At 42.4% G+C, this 20,093-nt stretch overlaps 1 protein-coding gene across 2 annotated transcripts in view; it reads right to left on the bottom strand.

Annotated features, from left to right (window-relative positions):
- LOC115144998 (formin-binding protein 1-like) overlaps nt 1–20,093 on the bottom strand; it is a 78,950-nt gene that overhangs the window by 17,260 nt on the left and 41,597 nt on the right. For both annotated transcript variants that reach the window (XM_029686184.2, XM_065003096.1), the window contains exon 2: nt 172–287. In XM_029686184.2, coding sequence (XP_029542044.1) covers nt 172–287 — 116 coding nt within the window. The remainder of the gene's footprint in view (nt 1–171; nt 288–20,093) is intronic.

The raw sequence follows: 20,093 nt of genomic DNA, 5'->3' as shown, positions 1-20,093 counted from the left end.
CTAAATACTTTTTTGCCCCACTGTACGTCTACATCTATAACACAGAATACCGTATTCAACACAGAATACCGTATTCTACACAGAATACTCATTCAATTAATGATGTAAAGTATAGGCAAACCCCCTCAAAAACAGTTCTATGGAACTGAACGATAAAAGCCACATTCTTACCTTAACTGTTTTGCATAGGTCTGTTCAATCTCCAGCCTTTCCTTGACAAACTTTGCATACCTCTCTAGGAAGTCGATCCCCCATTGAGTATGCTTGTCAAGGTTTTCAAACTGGTCCTGAGAGAGAGGGATGGAGAGAAGAGGGATAAAGAGAGACGTTAGGGTTGGAGAGAGATGACTATATGGGTGCTTACAGTGGCATGCATATGATGGATTAAATTAAACGAGGCATGAATGAGAACCCAGTCGTCTGACATTGAATAACAAGCACATGTTGAGTCACTACGTTATTCCTGTGCTAGGCTGTACTTCCTCAATGATCACACTGGGTACTATCAAGAGTATGTCAAATGATAGGAAAGCTATAGACACACAGCACAGGCATACAGACACACAGCACAGGCATACAGACTAGACACTCCATACTTCTACAGATGAGAATTCCAAGGTGTCTAAGAGAAGAACCGGTAACCTATCGTTTCGAGAGTTAAACGGAAACTTTACAATTTTTCAACTTCATATTCATCATCTCCAGCAGCACCCCAACATCAACATATATGAACCTGGTGCGTTTCTATGTTTTGTAGTAAAAAAATATATAGGTAGATAAGTGTTTCCAATGACATCAGTGCGCATCGTGTGATTTTGACCAATTGTGAGTACGCATTGCATATGAATTGCCTACAAATATGTTGTCATTGGAAAGTAATCTTTCTCTATATTTTTGACTACAAAACATAGAACTGCGCCATTCTCACATATGTTGATTTTGGGGTGCTGCTAGAGATGATGAATATGAAGTGTTTTTAAAATTTATTTTTTAATGTCCCTTTAAGGCAGACAGGCTTTACAGTATATTTTAGATGCTTTAAGCAGCCTGAGATGAATATCCATACAAACACTGCGACTTGTATGCTCTAGTCGGCTGGCCCTCGCTACATATTCGTCGCCAGACCCACTGGCTCCAGGTCATCTACAAGTCCATGCTAGGTAAAGCTCCGCCTTATCTCAGTTCACTGGTCACGATGGCAACACCCATCCGTAGCACACGCTCCAGCAGGTGTATCTCACTGATCATCCCTAAAGCCAACACCTCATTTGGCCGCCTTTCGTTCCAGTACTCTGCTGCCTGTGACTGGAACGAACTGCAAAAATCGCTGAAGTTGGAGACTTTTATCTCCCTCACCAACTTCAAACATCAGCTATCCGAGCAGCTAACCGATCGCTGCAGCTGTACATAGTCTATTGGTAAATAGCCCACCCATTTTCACCTACCTCATCCCCATACTGTTTTTATACTGTTTTTTTTATTTATTTATTTACTTTTCTGCTCTTTTGCACACCAATATCTCTACCTGTACATGACCATCTGATCATTTATCACCCCAGTGTTAATCTGCAAAATTGTATTATTCGCCTACCTCCTCATGCCTTTTGCACACATTGTATATAGACTGCCCATTTTTTTTTCTACTGTGTTATTGACTTGTTAATTGCTTACTCCATGTGTAACTCTGTGTTGTCTGTTCACACTGCTATGCTTTATCTTGGCCAGGTCGCAGTTGCAAATGAGAACTTGTTCTCAACTAGCCTACCTGGTTAAATAAAGGTGAAATATAAAAAATAAAAAATACAAGGTCAACGTTGTATCGTTTCGAGAGATGCCTTATAACAGTGCTGGGCTGAGAGGAAAATGTTGAAACCACACCACAGTCAACACAGCTGACAACCTCTCCTCATGTGACCCTCTTGGCTGAAATTTTTAAAAGTGTATTTTTCCATATATAGACACATTGTGTGTTTTAAGTCAAATCAACTATATGCACTAAGCTTGTCTGATGCTTTAAGCACACTGTTTTATGAAATAATTAAGACAAATAACTAGAGGGAGTACGACCGCAATTGATTTCACTGTGCAGCGCTGGGCTCAGACTCGCTGCGCTAAAAAAGGACAGCCACTGACTGTGACTCGCCCCCATTGTCTCTCCTTCCTGCTGCAGTGACCACCACAGAACATCAAGTGTTTATCGCGTGGTTGAAGCTGCAACATAATTATAGCCATTACTGACTGAACATTTCTGCTACCAAAATCATTAATTTGTTTAGGAAAAAAAATCCCTATTCCCTCAACCCTTGCTCTCTTTACATGACACATGTATGCATCACATGCTGACCTATAGCATGATCACATCAATAAATTGGTTATAACAAACTCTGAATGCCGTACCACGTGACAGCAAAATGGATGCAGAGAACATGACAAAAAAAACGGGGGAATGTTTACTGGTTGCTCAGGAGGTAAAGGGGAAGTCAGATGTGTGGAATAAATTTGACTAGTTGTGGAAAACACTGGAAGATCAAGAAAAGGCAAGGAGCAAGTGCTGCGTGCATATTATGTGTACCAAACTGGTGCTGTTGGATTACAATATAATTTTCCTGAACGATTGGTACGTAAACAATAATAAATAAATTAAACACTAATTATTCAAGGGTCGCTTTATTGTATTTTAAAACTAAAATTCTTGATTGCATTTCAAATCATGAATGACTCGTATGCTATGTGATGTCAAATGAATGAATGATTGATACAGTAGCCTCTATAAATATTGAAATATAGGCATTAAAACTAAACAGGACACGCTCTTAGGCCTACAGCTCAATGGTGGTTATACTTATTATTATAATGATCATAATAATAATAACGAGAAAAGGGAGGGTTATCATTATTATAAATATAATTTGACAATTTGGAACAGTGTAAACACTAAATCAATTATAAATAATACCAGAGACTGTAAAGCCTTCATTACAGAATGGCAAAGATTAAAAACAGCCAAATTTGTGAAATTGTTTACCCGATATTGTGGTTGTGTGAGGCTTGGTGCTCACGGAATCCTGTAGGGTGTTAAACAAATACTCAAAACAGGCAACAGAAGCAGGATCTGTCTTATTTCTGTAGGTAAATATGGATGATTTATAAAGCCAGGCACATTTAGCCTCTTGCTTCTACTCGGGACGCTTGCGTCCCAACTAGAGCTCTGGAAATGCAAATGCGCTACGCTAAATGCTAATAGTATTAGTTAAAACTCAAACGTTCATTAAAATACACATGCAGGGTATCGAATTAAAGCTACACTCGTTGTGAATCCAGGCAACAAGTCAGATTTTTAAAATGCTTTTCGGCGAAAGCATGAGAAGCTATTATCTGATAGCATGTAACACCCCAAAAGACCCGCAGGGGACGTAAACAAAATAATTAGCATTTCGGCGTTACACAAACCGCACAATAAAATAGAAAACATTCATTACCTTTCACCATCTTCTTTGTTGGCACTCCTAGATGTCCCATAAACACTATTTGGTCTTTATTTCGATTAAATCGGTCCATATAAAGCCTAGATATCGTTATATGTAGACTGTGTGATAAACGAAAAAAACATAGTTTCAAAACGTAACGTCATTTTTTAAAATTCAAAAAGTCGACGATAAACTTTCACAAAACACTTCGAAATACGTTTGTAATGCAACTTTAGGTATTAGTAAACGTTAATAAGCGATAAAATTCATCAGGAGGCGATGTAAAGATCATTAGCTGTCCGTCTGGAAAAATGTCCGGCTAGAAACTCAACGAAAATATCCGATCCTAGACCTGAGGAAATACGGTGCCCTGCATGTGTTTGACCAAGAAAAAACTCAAAGGGAAATGACAAGACTCTAGACACCGTGTGGAAGCTGTAGGTACTGCAACCTCAGTCAATTAATTGTGGTTCACCTTTATCAATGGGTTCAAGTAGCGCATGGATATATTTTCCCATTTTCAGTGATCAGTTTTTCCTGTGCTTTTCGATGTAAATGCCGTTCTGGTAAAGCCACAGCAGTGATTTAACCAGTTTTATAAACGTCTGAGTGTTTTCTATCCACACAGACTAAGCAAATGCATATACTATATTCCTGGCATGAGTAGCAGGGCGCTGAAATGTTGCGCGATTTTTAACAGAATGTTCAAAAAAGTAGAGGGTAGAAGCAACAGGTTAACAGTTAGGGTTTCCTCCTCACTTTATTTTTCTTTACAATTAAGACAAGGCCTGTTTCTCGTCTCCGAACACCGCGCTGCTGCCTCCACTCACTGTTTTCAACACCAATATGGTGGTTAACTTTGTTATTATTCACATAGCAACATGGTCTATGAAAAGAAAAGGTTGACCGATTATGATTTTTCAACGCCGATGCCGATTATTGGACGACCAAAAAAGCCGATGCCGATTCAAATCGGCCGATCTTTTTTACATTTATTTATTTGTAATAATGACAATTACAACAATACTGAATGAACACTTATTTTAACTTAATATAATACATTAGTAGAATCAATTTAGCCTCAAATAAACAATGAAACATGTTCAATTTGGTTTAAATAATGCAAAAACAAAGTGTTGGAGAAGAAAGTAAAAGTGCAATATGTGCTATGTAAGAAAGCTAACGTTTTAGTTCCTTGCTCAGAATAGGAGAACATGTGAAAGCTGGTGGTTCCTTTTAACATGAGTCTTCAATATTCCCAGGTAAGAAGTTTTAGGTTGTAGTTATTATAGGAATTATAGGACTATTTCCCTCTATATCATTTGTATTTTATTAACCTTTGACTATTGGATGTTCTTATAGGCACTCTTATAGGCACTTTAGTATTGCCAGTGTAACAGTATAGCTTCCGTCCCTCTCCTCGCTCCTCCCTGGGCTCGAACCAGGAACACAACGACAACAGCCACCCTCGAAGCAGCAGCGTTACCCATGCAGAGCAAGGGAAACAACCACTTATTTATATATATTTTTTAAAATATATATATTTTTAAACACTCCTAGGCTCAGAGCGAGTGATGTTTGAAACGCTATTAGCGCACGCTAACTAGCCAGCCATTTCACATCGGTTACACCAGCCTCATCTCGAGAGTTGATAGGCTTGAAGTCATAAACAGCGCAATGCTTGACGCACAACAAAGAGCTGCTGGCAAAACGCACGAAAGTGCTGTTTGAATGAATGTTTACGCATCTGCTTCTGCCTACCACCACTTAGTCAGATTATATGCAATATCTAGTAATATCATCAACCATGTGTAGTTAACTAGTGATTATAATTGATTTTTATAAGATAAGTTTAATGCTAGCTAGCAACTTTGCTTGGCTTACTGCATTCGCGTAACAGGCAGTCTCCTTATGGAGTGCATGTCACGACTTCCGCCAAGGTTGGCTCTCCTGCCCATTCAGGCGGTGCTCGGCGGTCGTCGCCACCGTCCTACTAGCCACTACCGATCCCTTTTCGTGTATCTGTTGGTTTTGTCTGATTGGTTTCACCTGTGTGTTGTTTAGTTAATTAGTGTCTGTATATAATATAATGTAGGTTGTCCCGCCCTTGTTTTGTGCGGGATTGTTTATTTTGTCATGCATTTTCGTCTGTCGGTGTAATTTGTGTTTCTTATTCTCCGGTTAGTTTTTTATCCTGTGTTGGATAATTTCACCCTGTGTGTATTTTGGGTTGACCGTATTTCGTTCACCGGAGAATAAACTTATTATCGCTATCTGCTCTCTGCGCCTGATTCCACCCACCTTGATTAGACGTGACAGTGCAACGAGAGAGAGGCAGGTCGTTATTGCGTTGGACTAGTTAACTGTAAGGTTGCAAGATTGGATCCCCTGAGCTGACAAGGTGAAAATCTGTCATTCTTCCCCTGAACGAGGCAGTTAACCCACCGTTCCTAGGCCGTCATTGAAAATAAGAATGTGTTCTTAACTGACTTGCCTAGTTAAATAAATAAAAATTAAAATCGGCAAAATCGGTGTCCAAAATCACCGATTGTTATGAAAACTTGAAATCGGCCCCAATTAATCGGCCATTCTGATTAATCGGTGGACCTCGAATGAAAAGGTGCCAATTCAACAGCGCACTGATGTGTTTCAGAACCTCGAAGAGCGTTCACTATCCAACGCAGGAGAAAGCACATGTTATATAAATAATACAACCACGTAATACAACCATATACATTTTCAATATCACGTCTTAGAGTGATGGACTGTGCCATCCCCACGTCTTCCACAATGAATCAGTCCACTCAGACGGGTGTCTTGTACACCATGATTTTATATTTAAATGTTTAGCTACTGCCCGACTAATGAAATCTCGGTCGACTAACAAACAATCGACCAAACAATGGACCAGTTGACTAAATGGGGTCAGCCCTACACGTCACATTTTTATTTTACATTATGAAGGTTACCATAGTACCCCTGAACAGTTGCGCCAGTCATGTGTTTGTTTGTAAATAGCAGAACGGGAGAAAGCAGGAGCAGTTTAGTTCAGCTGTGCATTGACAGGGGTCGCGTTTTAAACTAAATTAAAAGGCATGTTTTATTTTTGCTTCATTAGCGTGATCAGGGACATGCAACTATAGTTTTCCTTCACAGAAAATACATCAGTGCAACACATTTAGGCAGAAAATGTTATCTGATGACAATGAAGCTAACAGAAGAGTTTTTCCTTCAGCCAAGCATGTGTCAAAACCTTGTTCATTTGCGCAATATCTCTCGTTCACATTCGCTTGTAAAATGTCCAACTCACCAAAAATGACATTTGGTACCTACCTACCTACATACATATATGTAACTCCATGGAAATTCATTCACACTTGTGCTAATTTTCTTTGCATTCTGGTAATAGACAACCAATGGGCTTTTATGCGCGGTTTTTAGGCACCCCCTTAAGGACGGTAAGAACATCTGGATACTGTACAGTACAGCTAGGTAGGTCTAGGAGGGAACAGTGGAGCCATACCAAAGTCAGTCAGACTCCGCATACTGATAGCCTTGATTTCACCTGAGGGCTAACCTTCCTACTTCAGAGCTTGTTTGGAGGCTGAGAATAGGTGGTGAGAAACTGTCAGTATCATCCCCACCAAAGATATATACACAGCCCAGACCTGAGTCAGGTGAGGTGAGTAACTCCCATGCTGTGTTCTGGGATACCGAGGGAAAGAGAGGGGATAATAGAGGGAAAGAGAGGGGGATAATATAGAGGGAAAGAGAACGAGGGATGGATTCCAGTTTCACCCTGAAGTGGACTGTCTGAAGAGAGCTCCGGTGTCGTCTCCTCTCCGCATGTCTGAGCTGTGCTGGAGGAGAGGGGGAGAAAGGGAGAGAAGAAGAAAAGTAGAGAGAGAGGGGAAGGGGTGTCTCAATCTCTCCCATGGCTTGTTCCCTGCCTGGGAGCGAGGCTGTGTTCAGGATTGGCTTAGGACCTAGACAGACCCACAGAGACTGACTGGTGGACTCCAGCCAACACACTTCCCCTGTGAGAGAACAATAAGCAGGCCGTCCCAACGGATCCCTCCTCACTGACGCTTCACAGACTCAGTCCATATGCACACAGGGAGGGAGGAGAAAAAGAATGTGCAAGCTACAGTCAATTCCATGGGCCTGTTAAACCATACATTAAACCAACCATTCTCAGAAAATGTGAGCACAGATCATGGTCTAATACTATGACTAATACCATAACTTTACCTTCCTCTGGCTCAGGGACAAAGATGTGTTGCTCATGTAAAAATAATCATGAACATGTAAGTATCCGTACCCTGTAGGATCTATAAAATCAACAACAGATACGGAATTGACAACCATTCCAGAAGTACATCCTGTGACGAGGCAAAACATGCCAAATGAGATGTTCGCAACAGTTTCACACCAACACACAGACACAGAGAAAGAGCGAAAGAGGACAGAGAGAGAAGAAAAAACAAGGGGCTAAAAAGTATTTTCTGGAGCATCGACTGTGACCAGGTCTGCCTGAGCGGCCAGGCCGCTGCTGCTGCTACATTCTCATTCACACAGCTCACTCAGCTGCCTGGATGGAAATCATTTCTCCTCCAATAAAATGGCTTCTTTTGCCATTTCAGGCTCTCCAGAGCTTCAGAGCTTAAATGCTGAGCACATGTCAGGGTCCTGTACTCATGACAACCTATGGGGGGGAATGGAGAACAGAGGAGGAGGCCTTGTGCCTCCAATAACAACAAGAACCAATTATTCTCACTTCTGCTTAATTGTCCTCGGTCTTTTCACACAGTAAACCAACAGAGAAACTCCTTTGGTTGAGTTAATGATTGTTGACATTAGAGAAAGATCACATTTTTGGGCCGATGCCAATACCGATTTGAGGGTCAAGGAGGCCGATATTTTAGACCAATATTCAATATCATTATATTTGAAAATGTATCACTTTTTTTTTTACTCAGCTGCCAGGACAAAAAAAATGAAAACCACTCCATTGGCTAGTTCAGCTATGTGTCAAGAAATGATCCTACTGCTACGATAGGATAGAGCGAGGCTGTAACTCCATTCCCTTTCACATCTCTCTCCATCGCTCATATCACTTGCTGGCTGCTGTTTATTGCTACTTTGTTAACTAGCTCAATGGCGATGTCTTCTGCTACCAAGCCTAAAATGTGCACATCTCACAAGGAGAGTGAGGGTAGGAAAACGATTTAACGTCAATGCACGTTCTGTCCATAGTTTGAGAAGTGAGAACGTGCACGCTGATCTACCGGTTTCTTTGTCCATAAACATGCAGGAAGATCCTTAGGTAGCTAAACCTATTGCCAACTTCCTTCTTTCCCTTTTACGACATATCATCTAATCTGACTATCAAGTGTCAATTTACGGACACGATTGCGGATGGTCAGATCATTACACCAGTAAATAGCTAACGTTACACCAAAAGCGGTTTAGAAACTCTGGTTACACCTCAAGTCAGATGGCTTGTTGCCGGAAATGGTGCTACAAGACCATGGTGCTTGCCTACGGAGCTGTGAGGGGAACGGCACCTCAGTACCTCCAGGTTCTGATCAGGCCCTACACCCAAACAAGGGCACTGCGTTCATCCACCTCTGGCCTGCTCGCCTCCCTACCACTGAGGAAGTACAGTTCCCGCTCAGCCCAGTCAAAACTGTTCGCTGCTCTGGCCCCCCAATGGTGGAACAAACTCCCTCACGACGCCAGGACAGCGGAGTCAATCACCACCTTCCGGAGACACCTGAAACCCCACCTCTTTAAGGAATACCTAGGATAGGATAAAGTAATCCTTCTCACCCCCCTTAAAAGACCTAGATGCACTATTGTAAAGTGGCTGTTCCACTGGATGTCATAAGGTGAAAGCACCAATTTGTAAGTCGCTCTGGATAAGAGCGTCTGCTAAATGACTTAAATGTAAATGTTAAATGTGCATGTTCAAAATTATATCCAGCTAGCGTTAGCTAGCTGCGTTGGCTATTAGCTCCCATCTGATATCTTAGCATTGTGTTTATCTAGCCAACACCACAGATGAAAGGGTTAGTTAGCTATGTGACCTGCAAAGATTACACTATCTGCTTAGCTAGCTAGCTTGTTTATTGCATGCATGCCCGGGCACGTCGACCCAAGCCTGGTTATTAGTAAATTAACCTCTTCAACCTACGGGGGCGCTATGTCATTATTGGACAAAAAAACGTGCCGGTTTTAAGCGCAATATTTTGTCACGAAAAGATGCTCGACTATGCATATAATTGGCAGCTTTGGAAATAAAACACTGACGTTTTCAAAACTGCAAAGATATTATCTGTGAGTGCCCCAGAACTGATACTACAGGCAAAACCAAGATGAAACATCAAACAGGAAATTAGCTGAATTTTTGAAGCTCTGTTTTACTATCGTCTCCTTATATGGCTGTGAATGTGCCGTGAACGAGCTTATGCTCTCTGCCGTTCGTCCAAGATGTCTGCAGCATTGTGATGTATTTGTAGGCATATCATTGGAAGATTGGCCATAAGAGACTACATTTGCCAGGTGTCCGCCCGGTGTCCTGTGTCGAAATTATTGCGTAATCTCTAGGTCCATGTGCGTTCCATTTCTTCAGAAGAGAAAGTCACCTGCCACGAGTGACTTATCATCGAATAGATATGTGAAAAACACCTTGAGGATTGATTCTAAACATCGTTTTCCATGTTTCTGTCGATATTATGGAGTTAATTTGGAAAAAAGTTTGCGTTTTAATGACTTAATATTTTTATATTTTATTTTTTCTTACCCAAACGTGATGAAGAAAACGGAGCGATTTGTCAACACAAATAATCTTTTTGTAAAAACTGAACATTTGCTATCTAACTGAGAGTCTCCTCATTGAAAACATCTGAAGTTGTTCAAAGTTCTTCAAAGGTAAATGATTTTATTTGAATGTTTTTCTGGTTTTTGTGAAAATGTTGCCTGCTGAATGCTAACGCTAAATGCTACGCTAGCTATCAATAGTGTTACACAAATGCTTGTTTTGCAATGGTTGAGAAGCATATTTTGAAAATCTGAGATGACAGTGTTGTTAACAAAAATCTAAGCTTGAGAGCTAGCATATTGATTTCATTTCATTTGCGATTTTCATGAATAGTTAACGTTGCGTTATGGTAATGAGCTTGAGGCTGTATTCACGATCCCGGATCCGGGATGGCTCGTCGCAACAGGTTAAACTGAACGAATATTTGCAATAGGAGTTACATTTTTGGCCAGTGTCAATTAATCACTTTCTCAATACTGCACCCTTCTGTTGGAGAATGAGCTAGCATGCTGCTACTGATTATTGATAGTCCATAGACTAAGAAAGACCAATATCGTCCCGATATTGACACGGAAACGGAATAGACCACAAATAAAGATCGGGTCAGACGGGGTGTCCTACCTTCCATTAACGTCAGCAGGTAAACCAGCTCCTCCTTACCCTCCACGTTCTGATTTCATCCAAACCCAAACAGATAGTTTAGATTTTGTTTTTTTTATTATGATCCCATTCCTCTACATATGCAAATAAATAGTTCATGACAAACTACATGAGACGGAGTTAGTTGATGTACGTCATATTCTGTCAATGTGTGTGCGCGCGTAATGGACACAGCTAGGGATTACTCAGGGTACAGTGAGCACAATCCCGAGCCCCTGCAGCATGCTTCCCAAGGAAATTACTTTACCAGGAGACTGGTGCTCTGCTCAAGTGGAAAAACAATAGGACTCCACGCGAACTGTCTGCCAGCCACCAACTCTTACAGGCCCACGGTACTGTTAGAGCATGACGGTGATAAGTATCATAACCATAAAGAATGACATTAACAAAGTCATAATATTTCTATGATAGCTTCTCTCCTCCTGATTGCATAGCAAGTTCAGATGAGGACCCTATCAACCATCACATCGGGTATGCGCTGTGCACAGAGCAGACACAGCTGTGTACAACGCTAAGCCTGTGTTTTGTCCCTCAACAACACTGCTCGACACTAACCTCCAGGGATGGCCTGTTCAGAGTTATGACATTATGAGTGAAATGGTTGTAAAGCACCCGACTCATCCAGCAGGTGACGGCATGTCTGCATGTAGGCCACAGAATATAGCAGCCACACTTCCTCAACTAAGCAAGTTCAACTCAGTCCCTGGTACAGGTGTGGTCTACCTGAATTCATACCGACAGCAGCAGCTTGCATACAAAACAATGCTAAGAGGAAAATCAGGGCAGCATACGCACGCAAAGAAATCGGACAGACCACGATCACATGGTTTGTGCCATGACAGCAACATGAGGTGGTAAGGTATTTACAGTGTGAAGAGGCAAAATAAGGGGATAGGAAGAAAACCACAAGAACCTCAAGTCCCCAAAATAATATTTCAAATGGACTGAGCTCAGCAACCCACAGTGACTACTATGACGACGCGCCGGGTAACAACCTTGCAATAAAGGTAAAGGCGGGGGGGGGGCCTTGATGAAAAAAATAATAAGCAGGTCCCAAAAAATAGAAATGATGTGTTACACCAGCAAGGTCACAGATTGATTGAACTAAGACATCCTGTGAATGTAACTTCAGTTGTTGGTGCTGTGCCATTTCCCCTCCGAGACAAGCCTGTTTACTGACACTAGCCCATTCCCATATGGGTCCCCTGGCATAGCTGCACCACTGGGCCTAACGGATGTTTTATATAACTCAAGGCAGTTTGAACTCAACATAGTGGGCCTGGGAGCAAAGCCTCCTCTCCTCCCAGGACAGCCTGTGTACTACAAGGACAGCTTGTGTTTTTATTCTCCGCTCACTGCTTAATCTCAAAGTGATAGTATTCTCTCTCTGCGGCAGAGATATCACAATATGCTGAATGTGGTCCAGAGCCAAAGAAGAGATTGATTCTGGCCCAATATATAGTGGTGTTTAGCGGCAGCAATGCGTCGGTTGGGAAACAGCTTGAGCGTGCAATACAGCCAGTCCTTACAACACAGAACACAGCCAGAGCCTCTTCAGTCGGAGAAAAAGAGGTTTCAATCGACCAATGACAACATCAAGGCAAAATGCTCTGGAAAGTAACTTTCTATGAGCCAACGTACAGGCTATGAGCTGCATTAAGAAACAAGTAGAATTCATCTGAATAATCTGAGCATTAAAATAAATAGGCCTCAGTCTCCTATAAGCCACTATGTTGACTTCATGAAGAGAGGAGACAACTGAGGACTTATGGCTAGGCCCAGGACAGACTGGCTCCCATCTTATAGCAGAAACACAGCTTTGACCAATACTCCAAAGGCTCCTGTTGACTCATGAACTTCTGTTAATCTTTGCTCCTCGCTTTTGAGTGTTGTGATGATATAGGTTACTGGTGCCATCAAAGTGCAGAATACTATTACTAATTAACACAACTACCAGCCATAGCTGACAGAGCAGGAGAAAATGTTCATGTTCCCGAGAGCGTCTGTCCCACGTCAGCTTTCCTCCATCGCTCAATACTCATGAATAAGTAACTCAATGAGCTCATCATCCCATCGTCTGCTTACCTGCTCCTCTCTGGCTCACCACATCCACGTCTGTACTGTGACGCACCATACAGTAACAACATACAGAACAAAGCTTCACAGTGCAAAGCAGCACAATATAGCGCAGTGCAGAATGGAATGGCCAGTGATGCGGGCCCAGAGCTCACCTATCAGTAACTTGACCTCCACACAGAAGCCTGTCACCACTAGGATCTCGCTATGGATAAGCCTGAGGGGGAACAGCAGTATGGAGGCCAGAGCACAAGCCAACAGACCGTTGGATCTGTCTGGGAGAGAGACTTCAAGCCAAGTTTCTCACTCTCAGGGGCTGGATTGACTGAAAGGAATGTATTTTTTGGTGTGAAGGGGGGAGAAACGTCCTTGGATTCCTGGATTCCCAGGTTGGAGATTCCCAAAATGCCAGTTCAGCAGATCGGCTTTCTATTTTGAGTGTTCAGGTTTCATTCTCCAATGTTTCTCTTTGCAATGTCTGGGGATGATGTGTTGAGACACACAGGGCAGTGCCAACATCACTACTATGCCATTTAGCCAGCCCGGTTTTTCCTTTCACTCACGCTCTTATCTCAACCAGAGTCAGTTTTAGCAGAGGTCCGATGGTTGGGTTTCAATATAATTTCTCGGCCTTGTAAAGTTATCCCTCTTCCCAGAGTGGGAGCCCAGTTAGCACAATGGCAGTGCACAGGAGAAAACAGATGACCGTCTTACATTTCCTCTCATGATGAAAGATACAGAGCAAACATAATGATTTGATGAAATTCAGTACCCATACCGCTAACATTTCAGTAAAGACTTTACTGACCATAAGACCACATTACTGACCACGCAATAACTTTCACTGAATAAAAACAAAAAGGGATCATGTAAGGCAGCCGCCCAAAACTGCAGACTAGCAGCAACTAGCCACAACCCCAGAGGAACACAAGCATATCTGGAAAGGAATCTCCCTAGGCCAGAGGAAAACAGCCCAACTAAGAATGTCAGGAAGTGATGTCATCACTGGAACAATCTCAGGACTACCAAGGTCTCTCTCTACTAGAAATGCTCTGCTCCATGTAGATAATAAAGGGGTTCGATTTGCATACACGCACAGTGCCTTCATAAAGTATTTCCACATTTTGTTACGTTACAGCCTTATTCTAAAATAGATTCAATAGTTTTCCCCCCTTCATTGATCTACACAAAATACCACAAAATGACATAGCAAAAACAGTTTTTTTGGCAATTATTTTAGTTTTTTTTTACTGACATCAAATTTACATAACTATTCAGACCCTTTACTGAGTATTGTTGAAGAACCTTTGGCAGCGATTACAGCCTTGAATCTTCTAGGGTATGACGCTACAAGCGTTGCACAGATGTTTTTTGGGGGTTTCTCCTATTCTTCTCTGCAGAAGAATGCTGCACAGCTATTTTCAGTTCTCTTCATAGATGTTTGATTGGGTTAAAGTCCAGGCTCTGCCTGAGCCACTGCGGCAGGGTAGCCTAGTGGTTAGTGTTGGACTAATAACCGAAAGGTTGCAAGTTCAAATCCCCGAGCTGACAAGGTACAAATCTGTCGTTCTGCCCCTGAACAGGCAGTTAACCCACTGCTCCTAGGTTGTTATTGAAAATAAGAAATGGTTCTTAACTGACTTGCCTAGTTAAATAAAAAGGTAAAATAAAAAAAATAAACTTTGCTTGTGTGCTTAGGTTTGTTGTCCTGTTGGAAGCTGAACCTTCGCCTTGGTCTGAGGTCCTGAGTGCTGTGGAGCAGGTTTTCATCAAGGATCTCTCTGTACTTTGCTCCATTCATCTTTCCCTCGATCCCGTCTAGTCTCCCAGTCTCTGCTGATGAAAAACATCCCAGTAGCACAAATGGTGTCACCATGGCTCACCGTAGGGATGGTGCCAGGTTTCCTCCAGACGTGACACTTGGCATTCAGGTCAAATCGTTCAATTTGGGTTTCATCAGACCAGAGAATCTTGTTTCTCATGGTTCGAGAGTCCTTTAGGTGCCTTATGGTAAACTCCAAGTGGGCTGTCATGTGTGTTTTACTGAGGAGTGGTTTCCGTTTGGCCACTCTACCATAAAGGCCTGGTTGGTGGAGTGCTGCAGAGATGGTTGTCCCATCTAAAACATAGGAAGTCTGGAGCGCTGTCAGAGTGACCATCAGGTTATTTGTAACATCCCTGACCAAGGCCCTTTCCCACCGATTGCTCACTTTGGCCGGGCGGCCAGCTCTAGGAGTCTTTATGGTTCCAAACTTCTTCCATTTAAGAATGATGGAGGCCACAGCAAAGGGTCTGAATACTCATGTAAATAAGGTATTTGTTTTAATTTGCGATTTAAAACAAAACCAAACAGGTTTTTGCTTTGTCATTATGGGTTATTCTGTGTAGATTGATAATGATTTTTAAATTCATTTTAGAATGAGGCTGTAACGTAATAAAATGTGGAAAAAGTCAAAGGGTTTGAATACTTTTTGAATGCACTGTAGCCGCAGGGACAATACCCTCATTACGCTCTGGTGTTCTGGGGCAGTGTCAAAAACAGGCAGCCAGTTGCTGGGGGAGCGGGGCAGGGAGCAGGGTGGAAAATGTCACCCTGTCTAAAACACTGGCATCAAGCCCTGCCTGTAGTGAGTTTGAGAGTGTGAATGTGTGCGCACAGACATTACAGGTGCATCAAAGCTTGGACCGAGAGACTGAGAAACACTTATCTCCTGGCAATCAGACTGTTAAACAGTCACCACTAGCTGGCCTCCGCCCAGTACACGGTCCTGAACGTTAGTCACCGTTACTAAACGGCTACCACCCGTTACCCAACCCTGCAATTTAGAGACTGCTTCCCAACATAGTCATTGAACACAGGTCACTTCAGTAATGTTTGCAAACTGTTTTACCCACTTTATATGTATATAGGTGTATTCTAGTCATGGCTCACCCTATATAACTACAGTTGTACACACATTTCTATTCACATACTGTCCATACTCACCATTCACATATATACAGTGCCTTTGGAAATTCAGACCACGTTCCTTTTTCATCATTGTTAGATTACAGCCTCATTCTAAAAATGGATGAAATAAAACCAATTCCTCAATCTACACACAATGCCCCATAATGACAAAGCAAAAAGTTTAACATTTCTTGCAAATGTTTTTTGTTTGTTTAAACAACGAAATACCTTATTCACCTAAGTATTCAGACCCTTTGCTACGAGACTAGAAATTGAGCTCAGGTGCATCCTGTTTCCGTTGATCATCCTTAAGATATATATATATATAAAAAAGTTGAGTGTACCGGTTGTAAATGCAATTGATTGGACATGATTTGGAAAGGCACACACCTGTCTCTATAAAAGGTCCCACAGTTGACAGTGCATGCCAGAGCAAAAACAAAGGAGGATGAAGGAATTGTCCGTAGAGATCCAAGTCAGGATTGTGTCGAGGAACATATCTGAGAAAGGGTACCAACAAAATGTTGCAGCATTGAAAGTCCAAGAATACAGTGGCCTCCATCAATCTTAAATGGAAGAAGTTTGGAAGCACCAAAACCCTCCTTGGAGCTGGCGGACCACCCAAACTGAGCAATCAGGGGAGACGGGCCTTGGTCAGGGATGTGACCAAGAACTCAATGGTCTCTCTGACAGAGCTCCAGAGTTCCTCTGTGGAAATGGGAGAACCTTCCAGAAGGACAACTATCTCTGCAGCACTCCACCAATCTGGCCTTTATGGTAGAGTGGCCAGACGGAAGCAACTCTTCAGTAAAAGACATGACAGCCCGCTTGGATTTTGCCAAAAGGCACCTAAAGACTCTCAGACCATGAGAAACAAGATAATCTGGTCTGATGAAACCAAGATTGAACTTGTTGAACTGACTGAATGCCAAGCGTCACGTCTGGAAGAAACCTTGCACCATCCCTACAGTGAAGCATTGTGGTGTCTACATCATGCCGTGCAGATGTTTTTCAGCAGCAGGTACTGGGAGACTAGTCAGGATCGGGGCAAAGATGAACGGAGTAAAGTACAGAAAGACCCATGATGAAAATCTGCTCCAGAGCACTCAGGACCTCAGACTGTGGTGAAGGTTCACCTTCCAACAGGACAACGACCCTAAGCACACAGCCAAGACAACGCAGGAGTGGCTTCGGGACAAGTCTCTGAATGTCCTTGAGTGGCCCAGCTAGAGCCCGGATTTGAACCCAATCAAACATCTCTGGAGAAACCTGAAAACAGCTGTGCAGTGACGCTCTTCATCCAACCTGACAAAGCTTGAGAGGAACTGCAGAGAATAGGAAAAAAATCTCCAAATACAGGTGTACCAAGCTCATAGCATCATACCCAAGAAGAACCGAGGCTGTAATCGCTGCCAAAGGTGCTTCAACAAAGTACTGAGTAAAGGGTATGAAAACACATGTAAACATTGTTAACACATTTGCAGAAATGTAGGTTTTTTGTGGGGGGCTTTGTCATTATGGGGTATTGTGTGTACATTGAGGGGGGGAAAAACAAATGTAAAACATTTTAGAATAAGGCTAACTTAACAAAATGAGAAAAAAGTCAAGGGTCTGAATACTTTCCGAATGCACTGTAATATACAGTATTCCAGACTCTGGTCCGGAAGGTAATTTCCAACAATTCTATCAATTTTGCTATGGAGTTTTGTACTGTGCATTTATATACACAGTATTCTCGACATACAGTACCAGTCAAAGGTTTGGACACACCTACTCATTCAAGGGGTTTTCTTTATTGTACTATTTTCTACATTGTAGAATAATAGTTAGACAACAAAACTATGAAATGACACATATGGAATCATGTAGTAACTAAAAAAAGTGTTAAATCAAAATATATGTTATATTTGAGATTCTTCAAAGTAGCCACCCTTTGCCTTGATGACGGATTTGCGCACTATTGGCAATCTCTCAACCAGCACACTCTGGCACATAAAAATTGCCTGTCCTTGGCTGCTACACTCACTACCGAGTTCCGAACAGCCTCTGGAAGCAACGTCAGCACAAGAACTGTTCATTGGGAGCTTCATGAAATGGGTTTCAATGGCCAAACAGCCACACACAAGCCTAAGATCACCATGTGCAATGCCAAGCGTCAGCTGGAGTGATGTAAAGCTCACCGCCATTGGACTCTGGAGAAGTAGAAACGTTTTCTCTGGAGTAATGAATCACACTTCACCATCTGGCAATACGACGGACAAATCTGGGTTTGGTGGATGCCAGGAGAACGCTACCTGCCCCAATGCATAGCAACAACTGTAAAGTTTGGTGGAAGAGGAATAATGTCATTCTATATGGTTTACATTCTAGGTAATTCTGCGATTCCAACTTTGTGGCAACAGCTTGGGGAAGGCTATTTCCTGTTTCAGCATGACAATGCCCCCATGCACAAAGCGAGGTCTATACAGAAATTGTTTGTCGAGATCGCTGTGGAAGAACTTCACTGGCCTGCACAGAGCCCTGACCTCAACCCCATCGAACACCTTTGGGATGAATTGGAATGCTGACTGCGAGCCAGGCCTAATCGTCCAACATCGATCACTGATTCCAACATCTAGTGCCTTCTCAGAAGAATGAAGGCTGTTAAATGTAGTAAAGGGGGGACCAACTCCATATTAATGCCCATGATTTTGGAATGAGATGTTTGACAAGTAGGTGTCCACATACACAACATGACCAAAAGTATCTACTGCTGTACATATCATTAATATATCTTGTGTATATATGTATAGATTGCATTTGGAATACTGTTACAGTTCTATTCGGGTTAATTGGATTTGTTAATATATATTTTTTTAATTCATGTACTTGTTTGACATTTTACTGCATTGTTAGGCACTAGTAACATAAGCATTTCTCTGCCCCGCCCCCCCTGTAACATCTGCTGAACTGTGTACGTGACCAATAAACTTTGATATGATTTGGCTTTGACAACATCCAGAAAAGAGAGGCTCAGGCTCTGGGTTGAATGTAGCGGGGGGAGGTGAAACTATGCAGCCTCCAGTCTTCATTTCCTTGTATTAAGTTGCCTGGCTGCCTGCAACATTTATGACTCTGGTTAGTCGATCCCTAGTTGTTCTGCCGGCAGGCAGGTAAGCCGGAAAAGTTAGTCGGCCTGGAGGCTGACCATGCAGAGTGCAGACAGAGGCTGCAGCAGCACCAGCACCATGGAGGTGGTAATCCAACTCCCATGCAGAGCAGAGCACTGACTGGATCATTCATCCCCTTAAGGTCATTGCTGTAAATGAGAATGTGTTTGCAGCCAACTTACAGTGGCTTGCGAAAGTATTCACCCTCCTGGCATTTTTCCTATTTTGTTGCCTTACAACCTGGAATTAAAAATTGATTTTTTTCAGGGGTTGTATCATTTGATTTACACAACATGCCTACCACTTTGAAGATGCAAAATATGTTTTATTGTGAAAAACAAGAAATAAGACAATATTTCACCCGCTATTCACCCGCCCAAAGTCAATACTTTGTCGAGCCACCCTTTGCAGCAATTACAGCTGCAAGTCTCTTGGGGTGTCTCTATAAGCTTGGCACATCTAGCCACTGGGATTTTTGCCCTCTCTTCAAGGCAAAACTGCTCCAGCTCCTTCAAGTTGGATGGGTTCCGCTGATGTAAAGCAATCTTTAAGTCATACCACAGATTCTCAATTGGATTGAGGTCTGGGCTTTGACTAGGTCATTCCAATACATTTAAATGCTTCCCCTTAAACCACTTGAGTGTTGCTTTAGCAGTATGCTTAGGGTCATTGTCCTGCTGGAAGGTGAACCTCCGTCCCAGTCTCAAATCTCTGGAAGACTGAAACAGGTTTCCCTCAAGAATTTCCCTGTATTTAGCCCCATCCATCATTCCTTCAATTCTGACCAGCTTCCCAGTCCCTGCCGATGAAAAACATCCCCATAGCATGATGCTGCCACCACCATGCTTCACTATGGGGATGCTGTTCTCGGGGTGATGAGAGGTGTTGGGTTTGCACCAGACATAGCGTTTTCATTGATGGCCAAAAGCTACATTTTTGTCTCATCTAACCAGAGTACCTTCTTTCAT

Source organism: Oncorhynchus nerka, linkage group LG17 (genome assembly GCF_034236695.1).
Source record: "Oncorhynchus nerka isolate Pitt River linkage group LG17, Oner_Uvic_2.0, whole genome shotgun sequence".
Classification (NCBI taxonomy): domain Eukaryota; kingdom Metazoa; phylum Chordata; class Actinopteri; order Salmoniformes; family Salmonidae; genus Oncorhynchus; species Oncorhynchus nerka.
This window is presented reverse-complemented; position numbering and strand designations above follow the sequence as displayed.